At 34.1% G+C, this 18,924-nt stretch overlaps 1 protein-coding gene across 1 annotated transcript in view; it reads right to left on the bottom strand.

Annotated features, from left to right (window-relative positions):
* Nucleotides 1-596: 596 nt before the first annotated feature.
* Nucleotides 597-18,924, bottom strand: part of LOC145691507 (trace amine-associated receptor 8c) — a 435,100-nt gene continuing 416,772 nt past the window's right edge. The window contains exons 7-8 of the mRNA XM_081766917.1: nt 8,631-8,756; nt 597-5,968 (exon numbers count right to left, since the gene is read on the bottom strand). Coding sequence (XP_081623043.1) covers nt 5,726-5,968; nt 8,631-8,756 — 369 coding nt within the window. The 3' untranslated portion in view covers nt 597-5,725. The remainder of the gene's footprint in view (nt 5,969-8,630; nt 8,757-18,924) is intronic.

Raw genomic sequence — 18,924 nt, 5'->3', positions numbered from 1 at the left:
CACGGCACACATATTACTATTACTATTATTATTATTATTATTTGAAAATATAAAATACTGCAGTATTTTTTTCTAATTACTGACATCCTTCTCACAAAGAAGAATGCTCGATCACTGCGTTTTCCTCGTGGTAAATCATTATGCTTATTTTTCATTTTAATTTAAAAATGGAAAACAATTGCAATCAGATATAGGACTCAAGTTGTTAAAAATACACTTTCTTTTTCGAAAAATGTATCCAACCTTTCATTAAGAAGGAGGATCACTAAACAACGAACTAACAAACAAATCTCTTTTACTTTTAAAACACAAATGTAGGTAATTTGTCGAAAGAATTGAATATTTTAAAATTTCAAGTTACGAAATAGTCTGCAACAATAAAGAAGTAATAATGGTCATAACAATGATAAATACTTTTTTTCAAAATTAGAAATGTACAGAAAAATGTTCTACAGAAAATTAAAAATGTTCTACAGGAAAGTAACACAGTATGAAACTTTAAATTTTAGATTCATAGTAGTAATGTGAAATACAAATACACCTTTTTCTTTATGTCTTGCAATTTGATTGCTATAGAATTAATAATTTTGTTTCGATTTCCTCGCGGCACACCAGCGACTCATTCGCGGCACACTGTGCCGCGGCACACCGGTTGAGAAACGCTGATCTAGAGGTTACCTTATAAATAATGTGAGAGTTGAAGCGAGAGCAACTTTCAATATCAATCCACAGTGTCTCAAAGATCATTTTATTTGTAAAATTTTAAGAGCCTATCATCAAAGACCGAGTTTTTTTTTATCGCACACAGCAGTGAAAGTTTTTCGAAATAATGATACATAATGAAAACGAATCAGCTCTGAACGAGTACCGAGAACCATTCCCGTTGTAGTTTACAATGAATGTGGCTAGTAAAAAACAATGATGGATCTTCCCACATACATTCATGGTTAGTGCTCTCATTTTCGGTTTAGTTCAAATTCTGCCCGGAGCACAATATTTCGGGTAAGACTTAGAGTCCAAATTCAAATTCTGCTATCACAACTAATCCTGTACTTAGTAAACTCTCTGTTATATAAGGACGTACGGTGAAAATTACAATTGCCAAAATCAAATAAATAAACCATAGTGGCATAGAAATATCACAAGAGCAATTAACGACACAAGGTTACATCAATGTTAGAAGACCTACAACATTCTACAAACTTATTGGAGATATATTTGGGAATTTAGTAACAACCATCAAAACAAACTTTTATTTGGTACATTCTGGTAACTTTGAATACCACCTCATTTTACATTACATTTATTTTTAAAATATAAATTCAGTCAATATTAGTTTTTCTTAAACACAGATATACACCAATAATGTGCGTTCAGTAAAATGCTGTTTTTTTTTCTCAAATACCTGAAACGTATTAATCTCATGTTATTATTTGTAAGATATGCAAGGACAGGTGCTCATAGGGCATTTTGTGGTCGGTCTGAAATTATTTCCAATTTGTTATATATTTTCAAATGTTTGTTCTAATAAGTTATACGTTAACTTTGGTATGTTATAAAGATTTATTTAGGGGCGAAACGTAAATGACAAATTCAATATAAAAAGTAAATAATAATGATGAACTGTGAAAAGTAATTATCAAATATTAATCTGTAACTCTTCAAGCGTTCTCCTCTTGTAGGAAGGATCCATGGTTTGATTCCTAATTATACAAGTTTGCCCACGTAATAATGTCCGCGGGTTTTTCTAGAGAGTTTTGTTCTAGTTTTAATGTGACACTAGCGTTACAATTGTTAAGTGGGAATCACCAATTATTTGTTATAATAGTATTCGGTCTAGTATATTGATTCCCAACTTTTTTCTGTAACGTTTATCAACTGTGCAACCTCTCCTCCTCCGCACTTAGCAATGTACTATTGGTGCGTGTAATCGTAGATTGAATTTCAGAAGAAAGTTCATTATACATATAATGCCAGTTTAATTTTCTTTATACGATCTATCATCATGCAAATTTGATACCACTGACCTAGGAACCTCGAAATCGTAAGGACCAAAATTTAGCCTTATCGCCACCCATCCTTTGTCTTTAGTAATGTCTTCGGCATTGCTTGTCTGAAACATTGTTGATCTTTAGCTTACATAAATAAGTAAACATAAACTATGAATGGTGTACCATACAGCAGTATTGCATATTATATAATATCTTCTACAGAAGTGATTCTCAACTTATATGTCGGGATCCACCATTGAATCGCTAACTTTCCATGTTAGACTAAATTCTTGCACTTATCTTAAGAATTTTAAGGTATGTTATTAATATATGGATGTTATGAAATTAAGGATGAGGTAGCTCACCTCAATCTTCACGCTATGTTTGAGTTAAGTACAATGATATATTGGATTCAAGTGAGAACTAAATACAGATTTTATACTTTTCCAAATTTATGAGTTAATCGCTATTGAGCACAAGGTAAACGGTTTATATACAAGAAGTGGTGTTGAAATCCCAACAGTTCCATGAGTGCTTGATATTAAACGTCATCATACAATTAATTACAGGTATATTTTTGTAGCAGATCATATTTCTTTATATTTTCAGAACCCTGGAATTTAAGTAGATCAAGATGGATCCAAATTTTAAAAGATTAAGAAATACTGGTCTAAAGGACAGGCTATACAGCAAATGCAGGGAAACTTTTTGACCTTTATAAACAGTCTCCTCATTTTAACTAGTTGATACGAAATGTCACACATTTTAATACATTCTTGATTGAGATAGCACCTGTATTTGTCATTTATTATTTGTTCGGTTTCCAGTATACGTGATATCTGATGCTATAACATGCAAAAGACTAGAAGAAAATATTGATTACAGATGTATTCAATCCGAAAATTATTTATTTTTTTGAAATACAGATAAATTCAGTGTCTTTTGATAGTAAGTAAACATAGTAGTAATATGTTAAAACCATATTAACACAAACAAAGAAAAGGAGAAAAAGAAAATAAAAGGAAACATTTTGCTGTATCGGTATCATACAGTATAAGATATTTACAGATTTTGAGTAATTGCTTTCACAGAGACGGATGGTTAATGTGCCCTTAATTCTGAGTTGGATTCTCGTTGAGTGATCTCATCACTTGAAGACACCAGATTGAAAATGAACTAATTCTTAAGTTGTGGAGGACATGTTCTCCAAGGACACAAATAACAGCATGAAAACTGATACGTAAACAAGCATCAACTTTGAACTGAGGATTTTGCTAGTCATAAATTTTCATATTTTTCATTCCCAGAACGTTTTGTATAAACAGCATCAAATAATCCACGTATAGGATTCTCATTATCATGGAAAATAAACAATAAATATAATTATAATTTGTAAAGTTTGTTTTTATAATTATTCAGATGAAAGAGGTAGTGTTTTACTACATAGTTCATACCGTAAAGTTTTTATTACAAGAAACATTAAAAGAAACATATATTAAATTAACTGTTAATACTTAATAATGGTCTTAGGTTATTATATTTCGTTAACCATACGTATACTGACCTTTTGCTACTGTCATGATGAAATTGTTCGATGGGGATATATTTTAATACCTGCTATATATTTTAAGCCTGATTTAGTTGGCCACGAATGAAATATTATTTTAGTACCATAAAAATTATAATTTTTGATAATTTTCTCGAAAACTATGTATGAATATTTAAAATCAAGCATGCCATTGTGTTTAACTCAATTAGATTTACCGATTAACATATCTCATCTTTGTTTGTTATTTTCATAAGCTAACACGATTGTAGAACTCTCATGAAATGGTTTGTAGGTATGGATAGTATTGAAAATTAATAAAAACATATAATATGATTGATTGCTGCTGAGCGAGACGTCACATATGCACCGTTTGATTGATTACAATGACCGTTACACAGAAACATTGGTTTGGTCAGCATGTAATAAATTAATACTTTCCGCAGCTATGATGAAATGCAAATATATATTATTAAGAATTATAATATACAAAGAAGAAGCGAACGCTTTAGAGGAAATTAGTTTTATGTAAATATATTTAAAAACTCTTACTTAATTGAACTATTTTTAAATCACTGTGAAAGTGCCATACAGCCATGTGCACCAATGAAGTTTAAACGAGCGCTCACTCAAACGCATTCAACATTAAACTTTCAAGTTTAAACGTGGTTCCAGGACTTTTGTTGCACCATTGAAAGTCGAAGTTTATACATCTCGTTTAAGTAAACTTCAGTGAATTTGTAAAATCGACTCTGATTGGTTGTCGACTTTTGTCTCTAATCTTCGTTTGACAAAGCAACAAATGAAGAAAGCACACCGCGTGCCGGTCTTTTCCACTTTCGAAATTGTGTGCATAGAGTTGTGGGTAGTCTGATTTCAGTGATCGTAATTGTGATGAAAAAATAATAATGAAACCACGAGCAAAAAAAATTTCCGAACACGAGAAATGTATTGTAACTTCATTAGTGGAAAAATACAAAGACATTATTGAATGAACATATTGACTTGTATCACCGAAGTTTAAGCCCCCGAATTCGGCCGTTCTAGGTAAAACCAAGTTTATCCACCTTTTGACCGAGACTTAACCTTAAATGTTGTTGGTGCAACAGACATTTTCACCGAGCTTGGTTATCACCCTTGTTCAACAGTTGAACTTCGTTGGTGCACACGGCCACTATAATTATATCATAAACCTAGTTTTAACAATGTCATTATAAAAAATATCATTATATTCTTTAATTGTTAATTCTTTTTAAAATCTTATATACTTTTGTGAACAGTATCTTAATTTGGCATTTATAAGATACTGTGTAGTGTACTTTCCTCAGAGTATACTATTTTTTTAACCTTGTGCTTCTGCATTCGACATTGGATACTAAACGATCATGAATAAAATTCAAGAACTGTCTCATAATTCATGTTCGGAATTCACGGTCAAACCCTCTGAAATGGCCATATTACATTACATGTAAATAGTAGACTATATAGACAATTGATTACAATGCATTTTAATTATATTTTATAGCAAAATCTGATTTTGCCTACTCCGAAATAAAATCTAGGATACGCTATTTGGTTTCTTAATCGTCTCACGCGATGGAAAACATTGTATCCGTGGGGTTTGCGCAGAGTTCTCGTATTTCCTTCCACATTGTCATTTCACCAGTTCTGAATCACAGTGAATCATTATCATAAATTATCCGGCTTCTTTACCCTACAGGATATAATCGTATAAAGTAAAACTAAAACAACCAATCAAACAAAAATAATCGTATTAGGCAGAAGACAAGTATGGTATTTGCATATATACTTTCTTTTTATCTATTTCTTTCGTCAAATAATGTACTCGTTCATTCAACCATCATCACAAAATCTTAAATATTAAAAAAAAGGTTATCAAAGCTCTTTGAATATTTTTAAATATTGCGTTTTGTGTCTAAATAAGGATGATTTTGTTTGCATTAAATATTGCAAGCAAACAAACCGTTGTTATGTAGACACTCTGATTACAGAAAACGAACAAGCATTCACCACAGAATGTGCAATGTAATTTTTTTGAAAAGAAAAGAGCAGTAAAACTATAACCGAAAAAAAGCTATAACAATATTTACTCAAGAGGAAAAAAAGGAATCATGTATGAAATATGCAGTAATGCCCTCTAACGTCTGAACTCGTTTAAGTGCTTGTCTCATATCTCAATCTGACCATTTTCAAAAAGTCTGAGTTCGTTGATTCTCGCTGCTGATGCTGCTGTTCCAGTTCCGTACAATTTCTGGAGTGCCTGGAGGCTGTTGCTGGAAACTGTCCTTTCGAGAATCTCGCCCCAATATTTCTCGCTCAGTCCCTCAAGGTCTCGGCCATTTGGGAGCTGCGCCAAACTGCTGCTGCAGCAACGGGACTTGTTGGTGAGTGCTTGGCGCCGACACAGCAGCTGAAAAGAAAACACAAACGCTTTTATTATCTTTCTTCTTTTCTTTTCAAGCTAAAAAAGGAAGGATGAACTAAATATAGCACTTCTAAAATAAATAAAAATACAGGATGTGTACATTAGTCTTTGTTGAATCAACTGAAAATTGCAAACTCATATCGATTTTTTTTAAAAAAAAGAAATCTCAAACTCTTTGTTCTCCAGGAAAATAATGCTGACAAAAAAGCAATTATGGAAACACAAGACAAAAATAAATTTTATTTGTAAACAACAGTTGTCAGGATATAGCTATTTTTACGAAAGTTTTTCTGTTGGAGAGGGGGATACGGTGGCTCATCCCTGGTGCGAGGGGCTTCTGCTTCAACCTGAGGCACTGTAAGTTCGCGGTGAGAAACTTGTGTCCATGGATTTACTCTAAATTCTCCCGTTTCCTCCCACATTCGCATTCCATTAGTTATCTAATAATAATAATAATAATAATAATAATAATAATAATAATAATAATAATAATAATACATATGTAATTGTCACGGATATGTCAAATTTTATTTTGTTGAATATGTCTCGTATTTCATATTAAATATTTTTTTTACATAATCTATTATAAATTATTTTGTGTGTGACGATCCCCAGATAAGCTACTACTTACAGTAATTTTCTTTGCAAGAGTACGCGCTTTCAACATAATTGAATTTGTGAGCAGCTTGTTTTCATCACACTTCATTCTAGATTAAGTTTTTTAAAGCCTTCTATTTTGGATTCACAAGTCTGTTAACAGCTTAATAATTCAATTTCAGAGTTTCAGAAATTACTTAGCATTTTTGTCAACTTTCGTTTTTTGTTTTTAACTAGGATAAATTTTATACGAATTAATGTTTTAGTTTGATCAATACAAACCGTGGAGTCTCCAGGCAGAAGTAAGTTTTTTTTCTTGTCTTTTCCTTTCCTTTATGACCTTTTTAAGTATCCTAATTTGCAACGCTATTAAAGAAGATGGTTAACCATAATGAAGTCTTATACGAACACGACTTTAAAGCTGGGAAGAAACGACTTCAATTTATCGAACGAAAGCAGAATTGCAGATACTTTCTTTCCTCTTCTTCCTTTCCTAGTGTTACTAGGTTTTTCCATTAATCTTTCTTTCTTTCTTTTTTAAAAATACAAGTTTTAAAGTATTATTTTGAAATTCTAATTTATTTAAAAAGCATGTTTCAATAGGTTGAAATATTCTAAAGAAAGTAACTTATCAGTCTGTTACTTTCAATCAGTTGAGTTCTATTAACATCATATTACAGTATTTGAACAATACAGATCGGAGTGCTGCCAATCAAATGCAGTTCATTTGTCATGTTCCGTAATTAGAGTGTTTCAAGTGGATTATCCTAACGGTTAATCATCGTGATGGCTGTTGACCAGACGACTGCCGACGTAGTACCTTGATGTAATGAACTTCTGTCAAATACTTTCTGCTTGTTATTTCCACTTCTCATTGGCTAGTATTTTCCAGTATAACAAACCTTCAACCAGGCTGTATTTTGAACTTCATTAATTAATAAATCAAATAAATTATTAGTAATGAGTTTTCCGATTGTCGAAAAACTTGCTCCTCAATCATTATAGCAAATCTTAATTACCAAACCTTCTCAACTAATGTCACAAATTTGTACCAGATTTTAGGACATTTTGTGTAAATATTTTCTCAAGATTTTCTAGTTTCCCTTTCTGTAACAGTACATAATTCTACGTTCCTAACCTAATTATGTTTTCTTGTGGAGTGTTTTCCCTCAATTATCATTACAATATTGTTACTCTTAAGTCTAGTAGATTTTACTTAAATATATCCTTCATGAGATTAACTTGGGGATTTTCTCTCGAACGCTCATCGTCAATATTTTCCTCTATTTCGGCAGAATAGCAGAGATAATGTGGTAGTTTCGCGTTGTTTTCCCCACACTTAGTACCTCAGTCGTTAAAGTCACTGTGATGATTGGTTAGGACTATCGTTAGAACTAATTTTAAAGTTGCCTTTTCAATTACTTTGGATTTCCGTCAACCAACCGCCATAGATCATCTGCTGCTTGCAATTATCATTGACATAGCTCTAAGTTTACGATAACATGCAATTTTCCTCACACAATACTATAAAAATCTGGACGTAAAAGCGAAGCATGTCAAGAAAGTAAAGATCGTGTTATTCACAAAATTTTTCTCTACTAAAAGTTTAAACCAAGCGATTTACATTAATGACATTTGTGAGTCCTAAAAGAGAAAAATGGGAGTATATTCTCATAATTTATTATAAGTCCTCACTGCTTCACCCGAAATAAAGCACCAGGTCTTAAAGTAAATCAGAATATAATTAAAATTGAATCAACATGAACGACACTAAAAGTGAATGAATTTAGCATTAATGAAGGGTTAAGAACCAGAGTTGGAAATTTCCAATTTTATGAGAAAGAAGAAATCAAAAGTTAAATTTTGACAGAAATGCTTTCTGTATTCTGTATATCCACAGACAATATTAGGATTTCACAGGCACGAAAACTAAGATTCACTATTTCACAATTTTGGTTACAGGTGAAGACAACTTGTACTTTTGTTCTCAATCCTTCTATTCCAAATACATAGTGACGGATAAATATAGTAAGTATTATTATTGTATTACCTTTGAAAGTAGTAGATCTTTGCTTATTCGTCGAAAGTGGTTGTTGAGAAGCCAGTATAGAAACGGATTCCAGAAGCTATTGCTAAGGGCCAGCCACGTGACAACAAAATCAATGAAGGGTGGTACCTGCAAAAGAAACACTTATAATTATTACCGTCGAAGAAGAAGATCCTATGATATAGAATACACTCTTAAAAATTTCCTTGCTCAGAAATGAGAAAGATGTATGTTCAAAATAAAATAAGTAAATTTTACTCATAATTGAAACAAAATATCTAATTATTTTCAAACGTGTTTTCATTTGTGAGTTCAAGCCAAATTTCCAGGTTCTCATTTATGAGATTTCCTCATTTCTTAAAAATGAGAATGAAATAGTGCCTGATTTGTAATAGATGATGAAAGAGTAACGGTAACAATTTTACCGAAATAATATTACTATGCTTTACTACAATGTAATATTGTTAAGGCTTAATTACTATACAGGAAACGAGATAAAAAGGATTTCAATTGTACAAAGTGCGAATGGATATAAGTATGCAGTACGGTGATGCAGCTGAGGTAGCATATCAGTATACCCAGGCCTGTCGAGGGGCAACTCGAGCCCCGGGGTTGACTTATTATCGGGCCCGGTGTAAAAACTGACAAACTATATATCATATATTTACTAATTACGTTATACGAATTACATTAAATGCATATACTAATTACATTACTAGAGTTACGCTTCGTAATTTACAAAATAGTCTTTCTTGCTTTCCTGCTAGCAAATGTATCTATAATGTCACTAAAGTTTAGCTGACGAGCTAAAATAGACTCCATTATAAGAGTTCCCACGTCGGATAATCTTTGTTGAGTCACCGGTGATCGAAGGACATTTTTTACTCTTGCGAGTATACTAAACGATCTTTCAGCCTCCGCCATAGACACTGGCAGAGTACTAAAAATACGAAGAGCAATAGGAACATTCGGAGAAAATGTTGACTAGTTTTTGGTCAAGAATTGTGTTGAGCAATTGAAAAGGTGTCAGGGTTGGCAGATTGAATCGCTTATAGATAAACCATTTCATTAATGATATCGTTTGCGTTTTGTAAGCGACATTTCTGTTGTAAACTGTGCTACTGCTTCCTCTTCTCAGAAGGAAAATATCTTCGTTTGATAGAGGAAGTGTTTTAAAATATCTTTTTTTCTGTATTTTGTGCACACATATAGCAAAATAATCAAGAACTGATAAACAACCTAACAATCAAACATAATAAGTAAATAAACATTAAATGATATCGAGGTAAACATGTTTTTAAAAACACGGAAAATATTTGTAGCCATTTTTTCTTTGGTACAAGGGTTATAACGCTTTCTGTATTCGCCGGGCTCTGGGAGAAAAGCTTCGGCTCCCCCACCTTCTCGTCGGGCCTGAGTACACCATACAATTACGAGGGTCGAGGAGGCTAATAGCATGTGAAAATAAACATATAAATTTGATCATACAAGATTCATGGAAGTTATTATCTGTGTTCTATTAAAATTAATATTGTAATGAAAGTCAGGCCGGTAGCCAGCCCAAAAATGTAGGGGGGGGGGGGGGCGGCCGAAGTTAGGAAAGGCTCGACCCAACCATATTATAGTTCATCACCATATTATAGTTCATTTGGAAGCCTCATGTGAAAATTTTAGAGGGCCATCGAAAATTTAGGGGGCAGCCCCCCTAGAACCGCCGGGGTACGGGCCTGATGTTAGTTTATGTACGGTAGTTTAATGATGGAACACTATTGTAGTAATTGAACCGAGTTTACAGTGAAAGCGCAGGTAAAGAATAAGTGGATCAATTACTGTAAATACCCTTTTTGTTATGTAGCAATAAATAGAATGGGAGGAATGTCAATGTTTTCCACCCTTTTCAATTCGTTATAAGATGCAAAATAGCGTATGTACGGAAACAAAGAACACAAAAGTCATCTGTGTAGTTAGAAACAGCGTTGGAAAAAAGTATGATTTATTTTGGAATTTAATGCCAAGGTACTTTGTACTGATCACCTAGCATAGATTGGCGCCTCCTTTTTTCCTCATCAGTAATCTTTTTAATGACACGTTTGTAGGCTATTTGCGGCATATAGTCATTGTGCGCAGGGGCGGATTCACGGGGGGGGCGATCGGGGCGATCGCCGCCCCCCAGAAGAGGAAGTTTTTTTAAAATTTTATATATAAATAAAACCCATCCCCGAGTTTGACGCTCTTAAAAATAGCTCTAAGTACCAGTATTACAACCCACCGCCTCCCCCCAGAAGCCCGTTTTGGATCCGCCCCTGATTGTGCGAATTGAATATTTCGTGCAGATTGATTATACGAATCCACACAGAAATTCATGAAATAATACTTCTTTCTGAATTCACTTTCTGTACCTTCAGCAATCATTTTTAAGGTGTGCACTTGCATTCTCAGGTGCAGATTCACTTTAAGAAATCTTGTGCAAAAACACCAACCAACCCATGCCAAATGGCCACTAAAAACACGAATGCTACCTAACCGAGTCAAAGCAGGAGTGCAACAGGGAGCTGCGCGTTAGTGGGGGACGGGGGAGTGCGTCCGTAGGTGCAGGCGAGTCAGCGATGGTAAGTATACTAATAAACAAGGATTATAGAAAACCACTGCTCTCACGATACAAAAATATTTTTTTGTTAAAGTCATTTGCTCTTTACATTCATCGCACGTCACATTGTATTTTATTAATCTAACACTACTTACCTTGTGAGCGAATACGTGCATACCACGTTCGACTTTCATTAATACATTTTCACGTAAATACGCATCTCACAGGTAAGAGCACACCACATTTTACACACTAGTCCATTAAAACATTATTACAAATTCCTTCTGTAAATTTTACAAATATGTGGATCCGTATAATCAATCTGCACCGAATATTTTTCCCAGGGGGAGGGATGAATTTTACTCATATACGCATCCAGTCTTCACACACGTACACTATCTATATAGAGAGAATTTGAAAAGTTATCCCTACCAGGGATGAAAATTTTCTTCTCCAGGGGCGTTAAATCCCTGGCATCCCCTGTCAATTCGCACACTGCATATAGTAATGTACCCATTTGTTCTTAATTTAACGTAGGGGTCGCAGTAGCTAAGTGGTAGAGCGTTCACCTCTGGTGTGTAAGGCTCTTGGTTCGATCACACCTCGCGGCAAGTGGGCTTTGTGGTGATAAACACAGTGTGCATGGTTTTCCTCGGGATTCTCCAGTTTCTTTCCACTTTCTTCATTCCACTATCTCATTTATTCTCATCATCGTCATCTCCTTTAGTCCACCCAACACAGCTGTGGGACGTAAAAGTAAAATATTTCATTTCATTTCTTTCTTTCTTTTTAAAATTTAACATCCCAAGATTGTTCTCCAAGGCTAACGAAGACAGTGATAGAAATGGATAATAATAGTGTAGTGAAAATGTGGACGTTCGTTTCTGGGTACTTTTTACAGAATTTATCCGCTTAATTTTTTGGTTTGTTACAAAATAAACGTTTCCTTATTAAATAGTTAAGAAATGAAGATATAAATGTGTTATATTTTAAATAATAGATCTGTAGATGTTTTATTGCATGTTTATATTTTGTTTATACCCTTTCCCTTTTTCCTTTTCCTTATCGTATTTGAGAACCCTGTTTCTGTGCACCGCTTTTCGCTTTGGAGAAATACATTTCTTAATTTTTTTTATTTAGAAATGTGTTTCTAAAAATGGGGGTTATGTGCTTTATTTCCTCAGATGTTCTTTTCTCAATTTTAGGAAAAAATACATTTTTTCTTAAATTTGAGAAAGCATTTGCACCCTCAGAAATGAGACATAATTTCTCGCGTTTCAGTCATTATTTCTCAAAATGATTTGAGAAAATCGAAATCTCACTTTTAGGAATGTATTACTCGGTGCACAGATAAGAAACGGATGTTCTCAAATACGAGGATTTTTTTTCTCGAATTTAAGAAACCATTTTTAACAGTGTAAGAAAAAGGGTGAGAAATATGTAATCTCTTCGCATACAGGGAACATTTTGTTACCATTATCCCAAGAATGCTTTCATGAGTATGTGAAACCTTAATGAGACTGCTGAACGAGGACATCCAAGTACCATCTGCTGTCAGTTACGCTATTTCACGCTTTCTTTCTTTTCGAGTTCTTCGACATTTAATTATTACTATTTGTGTATTCGTGGATTAGACAGGGATGAGCAATGTCGAATAGCTAGGAGGTGTAATGCACTATAATATGTTTATATGTACTTTTCACGCTGCCAGATTTAATCAGTAGAATTACGCCGTTGAATAACGGTAGTAATCTATGCATAATCTATCTTACCAACTAATCTTAGAGTAACCCATTCGATATACTACAACTAGTTACAAACTTTAGTAATCTATTACTATGTCTTCTCAATAAGAAGTGAAGTTAAAAAGAAATGGGGACAAGGCATCATTCTCCTTCACTTCGTTATAATTTCCGAGACGACTTGAGGATTTATTTTTATCCTAAGTTAGTTATATGTTCCTTTTCTTATCTTTCATGAATTCTTAACCCCTTACATTTTACAGACTTATTTCAATGAAGGACGTGAATTGCTTACTTTACACGGAATCAGCTTGCACAATCCTACAGCGGAAGAATATTAAATCTGTTAAATGTGCAAGTGAATAACTATAGGAAAAGAACGTTACTCGTAATTCTAAATATATTTTCTTTTGAATCTATCTTCCTGATTTCTAGTTTTCGATATATCTTTTTGAACTACAAGAGAAACGAACTGGTCACCCTACCATTATTATAATAGCTGATGATCTCGATTATTTAAGCTTGGTAAATGGACTAGGTCCTAACTTCTGACACAACGATCTGCAAAGACAAGAAAACTTATGCATGCTTATCTTGTTCGGCATCATTTCAACATCTTCGCACACGACGAAAGAGCGATTCTAAATTCATTGGCTGAAACAGCAAGATCTTCCTAGTGACTTCTTTAACTGCCACAATCGCAAACTGACTTTAATCAGAGCATTGAGAAGGACCTTGTTCAATCAGTTGCAATCTTATTTTGTAGTAAACTCATAATTTATTATGATTACGTGCGAAGAATATGGAGCTGTAGTGTTTAATGCAGCTATAATACCATGGTATATAATATGAGGATATTTAAATGCAAAGAACAAGTACGTGTATTATAACTGGGTCATAGCAGATGTGTTAGTCTAGTGCCGCAACTTCTAAATAATTAATAACGCAAGAGGGAAATTGTGTTTGAACATACATCTACGTATATTATTAAAGATAAAACCTTGTAGAAATATTAAAGACAACATCACATCTTGTTCTATACTAGTATTAGAGATTTCCATGACTATTTTTTCGTTACTTGAGAGTTGGCTAAAAACTCGTTGACTTCTACGTCGTTTGCGGTCTTACCCTAATCTAATTTGCGCTTCTTGCCTTTTCGCCTTAGTCTCCCGCCCTTTCCTTTAGTCCCCTTCCCTCTATGATTCCCCATGACCCGTTTTCTTTCTTCATTTCCTTTTCCATTTTCTTAAAAAAAGAAAAAAGCTTCATTCTTTCCTTTCCGTGAACGCTTTTTTCTTTTAATATGTCTAGAGATTTGATTTTTATACGAAGTTCTCCATTTTTCGTCTTTAAACTATAAAAGAACATTGAGAAAATTAAATTTTCTTAAATGCAGAAAAATATGTTAAAAATTTCTTTAAATTCTGAAGCTTTTCTTTTCTTTTCTTTCTTTTTTTTGTTTTTGTTTAAGACTGTAACTGTAACTAACAATTGTAAGACTGTAACTAACAATTGTATGAATATAGGTACTGTCATACTTGTAAATAATCTACTTGCGAACAAACCATTCTATTAATTTGTAATGTTCTTGAAAAGCCAGATTTGAGTTAGTCATCGTGCAGACGTCAGTGAACAGATATCGTTCATAAACTTCTACCCATAAATTCAGAACGAATGAAATATATTCTTTATTGACACAGAAAGAACACACTTTTTCTTTTAAATAAATTAGTAGAAATTGTGATCCGAAATTATTGACAAAAGAGCAGTACTGAATATATACATACCTTACTGCTCTAGTTCCCAACCGGTGTACAGCGTAGTCTTATTGAGTTTGTCGCGAAATTTTAGAATATAGAAATCATGGATCATTTATTTGTTAGTTCAAATCAGTTTTGAGATAGATGTAACAGTCAACATCTGCAGCAACAGCAAGAATTCTCAGTACTACATAAAATCACTACTTCATAGAAATTTCTAAGTTTACGCTATTTTAATTTATATTATTATTATTAATAATAAAATATCAAACAGATATGTCGCGATGCTGTGAGCGTTCGGTGAAGTATGTCGCCGGTCACAAAATGTAACTGTTTTAACATCATTATTGTTGAAGTTTCCTTCCGTTACCTATGTTAGGTTGCTTTGAATAAAATTATAATTCGTAGCACCGCGAATTTTAATTTACATACTCCGCTAAGTTTATCATGAGAGTGGCAGAAAACGACATATTGTTTGGAATACTGTTACATACAATATGCCTGTTCCTACAAATACTCCGTCATCTTTTGTAGTTTCTCCTATGATTTATGTAAATTTGTAAATTTCCTCTTTGCTTAAAGATTCTAGAGCACGATTTTCGTCTTCGTAAGAATTTTGATGTTCACAAACAAAAGAAACTAAAGTAGGTACGTAGGTGATATAAGGTATACCTGTAATAATAATAGTTATTATTGACGATAATTGAGTTAGAGTTCACTGAAGTATTCGAGGTTTCTTTGCAAAAATGTACAGACCACAATCAGGGGCGGATCCAGGACAGACTTGTGGGGAAGAAGGCGGTGGGTTGTAATACTGCTACTTAGAGCTACTACTTCTAAAAGCTCCAAACTCTGGAATGGGTTTTATTTATATATAAAATAAGGAAGTTTCTTCTTCTGGGCGGGGCGATCGAGCTGACCACAATATATTTTCAAACACATAGTACACATTTAGTATAAAATATGTACGGAAGAAGAAATAAAAGAAGTCAGGAACATCTACTGTCTAGGCATAACCTTATATGAACAAAAAATACATACACTTTGACTTCCTGATGAAATCGTGCTGTGCGCTTACAGTATGTACAAATGGTATTTAGAAGGTGTTTAGCAACAAATTCTTGAAGATCAATACAACTAAAACAAAAGTTATAAGACACGAAGAAATAGTTGTTAAACTACAAGAAAAAGAAAGTGAAGATCAAAATAGATCACCTGATGAAAGAGGTGTAAGGATTCTGTTATTTAGAGAGTAAAATAGCGAGCAATATTACGTGGAAATACGAATAATAGAGTAGAAAAAGAAAAACTTGTTAGCGAAATATTGACATAGATAAGAAGAAAAGGTTAATCCCGGCAGCGTTATTTCAGATTTTGCTTGGGAGGAGGCAAGACCATAGACGTCATAGATTTTCAGGTTTTTCATTGATTTATTATTATCTTACGGATTAAAATGTATAGAAATGTCAAACTCAGGGGGGCAATTGTCCCTCCTGGAGATCCAAACGACGCTTTTGATGATAATACTTTCATGAAGTGCAGTGTTGTATTGCTAACGAGGCATGAGGTTTAGGAGAAAATGAAAAACGTAGACTGAAAGCCTTTTCGAACTATAAAATTTTGCGACATACACCACCGAGCTGTGTAGTAAACAAGTTTGTTGCGACACGTCTGTTGGAAAAGAATAACCCAAAGAACCATGAACATCTAAGGAGGTCCTTGCCCCAATATACATTACTACTTATATAATAGACATTGAAAAAACTTTTACATGTTCACCAAACATAGTAATATGGATGTGAGATTAATGTTTGATGCAGGAGTCATTTGGGATGGGTAGAGGGAGCAATTGCCCTTCCACCCGAGTTTAAGAAACTTGCTTTTTTTGTCCATCATCCCGGTTAAAGGGTTGTGTCCTATCTTCGGTAATTGCTTTAATTTGATTTATTGAGATGAAGGAAATGTAGGTGGTCTAAGAGGTTTCATTTTATTATTTATTTATTCATTATATCAATATTAATCATAGATTAAGTGATATTATTCAAAAAATTGCCTCCATGAACAGTAATATTTTAAGTGCTACAAGTGAACATGTTAACATTGTCAGGTACCGTAAAATGGGGCTACTTTGACAGGTTTTGGACTAGTTTAGATGTGTACACGGGACACTTTCTGCAACCAATGAATGATACTATTCTCATCATAACAATAGGTATCTAGGCTATCACATCCACTACTAAACCTAAGTCTCTACAAGTAAGTTTTGGCGGGAATAAATTAAGAAATACTGGTCAAAGTAGCCCCGGGGGTGGGGCTACTTTGACATCTTATGTATTTGCTGCATAAGTTCAAAGTTGCTCAACGTATGGAGTTATTTTGACATGGAATTTATGTAAAGTTTATAAAACACTGTTTTGGTCATGTGTAAGGTACGGTATGCTGTATACTTGATAAGCACGAAATCTTTATTTTGTTGTGGTACATCATTATACACCACTATACAAGTTTTTTCTAAAGCTTTACTTTTAACATCTTTTACTTTGAACATCACGGTGCTTTACCTTACATTCTTACTTTATTTTTTACTCTATTTTTTACTTTACTTTAAACATAATTACATATGTACCGGTATGTTATCTTTACATGTAACAATGGAAAGAAAAACTTTAGTCGTCAACATAGCAGTCGTAACAAGCATACTGAGGATTTTTTGATCCACCATTACAAAACCCACAAACCCATTTTTTGAACAAGAAACAATGAATCCACTCTCTTCCACCCTTTCACGACACGTTGATATATATTGTCAGAGTGCGAATTAGATTATTCATTTTGGAGGGGAATAAACAGTGGCGGATCTAGAAGTCCTTATATTATGTATTGGGGGACAGGAAGAATGTTGAGAGGGGGTAGAAATACAATGGGAGAAATCCCTCATCCCCTCCGGCAATTCGCACCGTGGACACCGTATCAACCTTTATCTATGAAAGTATATGCAACGATTCTCACAGGAAGCACGAATTGCTCATCTGTCAAAGTAGCCCCGCTCTATGTCAAAGTAACCCTAAATGTCAAAGTAGCCCCGTTTTACGGTATTACATGAACACAAAGCATGGAATAAAAGATAAATTTGTTGGCTCAAAAAATAAAGGTGCAAATGTAGTTAATGGAATAAATGAAATGAAGTGCTCTGGACGTCACATCACTAGGTTATGTTAGTTCAGACGAATGAAGTTATCTTCTGTTCCTGGGGCGATGAAACTTTTCTTTTTTTCTTTTTTCTTTTCTTTTTTTTTTTTGCTAGCCGAGGCTAGCTACCTTCCCGAGGGTTACGCCCTGCATGGGGAAAGGGAAGTTTGAGAAGTGGGAGGAAAGGACTGGGAGATGGTCTAAGGGAATTTTCATTATTTTATTATCACTTTATTTCATAAAATTTATTATTATTCAGCAGGTGGATATTGCTATCTTTGCGATAGCAATCGTGAGATAGGGGAATGTCGGTATTGCATGATTGATTGTAAGATTGGACAATACTTCCTATATGGGAGAAGAGAAGAATGAAATGACTATGAGATGAGGTGCACTAGACAATACAACAAGAGGGTGATTGTTAGAGGACAGTTGCAAGTTAATCTTCTCGCTTGGGGGCTGCTCCAAGCATTGATGAGAGACAAAGGGAAGCCCTGTTAGTAACAGAAGACTACTGTGCTGAATATGACGGTGTGATATGAGGTTGAGGATGGTCTATGAGAAAAGTACGAGTCAGTGGAAGAACAGGGTGGTCGGGTGGTAGAGAGTAATGATACAGTATGAAAAGGAGGGAAAGAGGAGAATGTGTGATGGGATGTGGAAGATCGAAGTTGGTATGAGCGTTAATAGTATCTCGGAGGAGCGGGTGATGAAGATTGAGACGTGTCTGAAAGTACTTAAGGAGAAGCTTTTCGAGATGGAATAAGATGTGAGGAAAAGGCATTCGGTCGTATAGAATCTGAGTTGGACTGGGAAGTTTGATGCGGTATGCTATACGAAGGGCATGTCGTTCGAGAACTTTAAGTTTGTGATAATAGGAAGGGGGAGCTGCAATCCAGGAAGGATGGCCGTAAGTCAGTACTGGGCGAAGAAATATTTTGTAGGTGTTTAAAAGAAGTTCTGAATGAAAACCCCAAATGGTACCAGTTATGCGTTTAAGTAAGTTAAGTCGACGGTAA

This window comes from Thermobia domestica, chromosome 1, assembly GCF_964235325.1.
Source record: "Thermobia domestica chromosome 1, izTheDome1.hap1.1, whole genome shotgun sequence".
In the NCBI taxonomy this organism is placed as follows: domain Eukaryota; kingdom Metazoa; phylum Arthropoda; class Insecta; order Zygentoma; family Lepismatidae; genus Thermobia; species Thermobia domestica.
The sequence above is the reverse complement of the archived record's forward strand: the minus strand, read 5'-3'. Positions and strand labels throughout refer to the sequence as shown.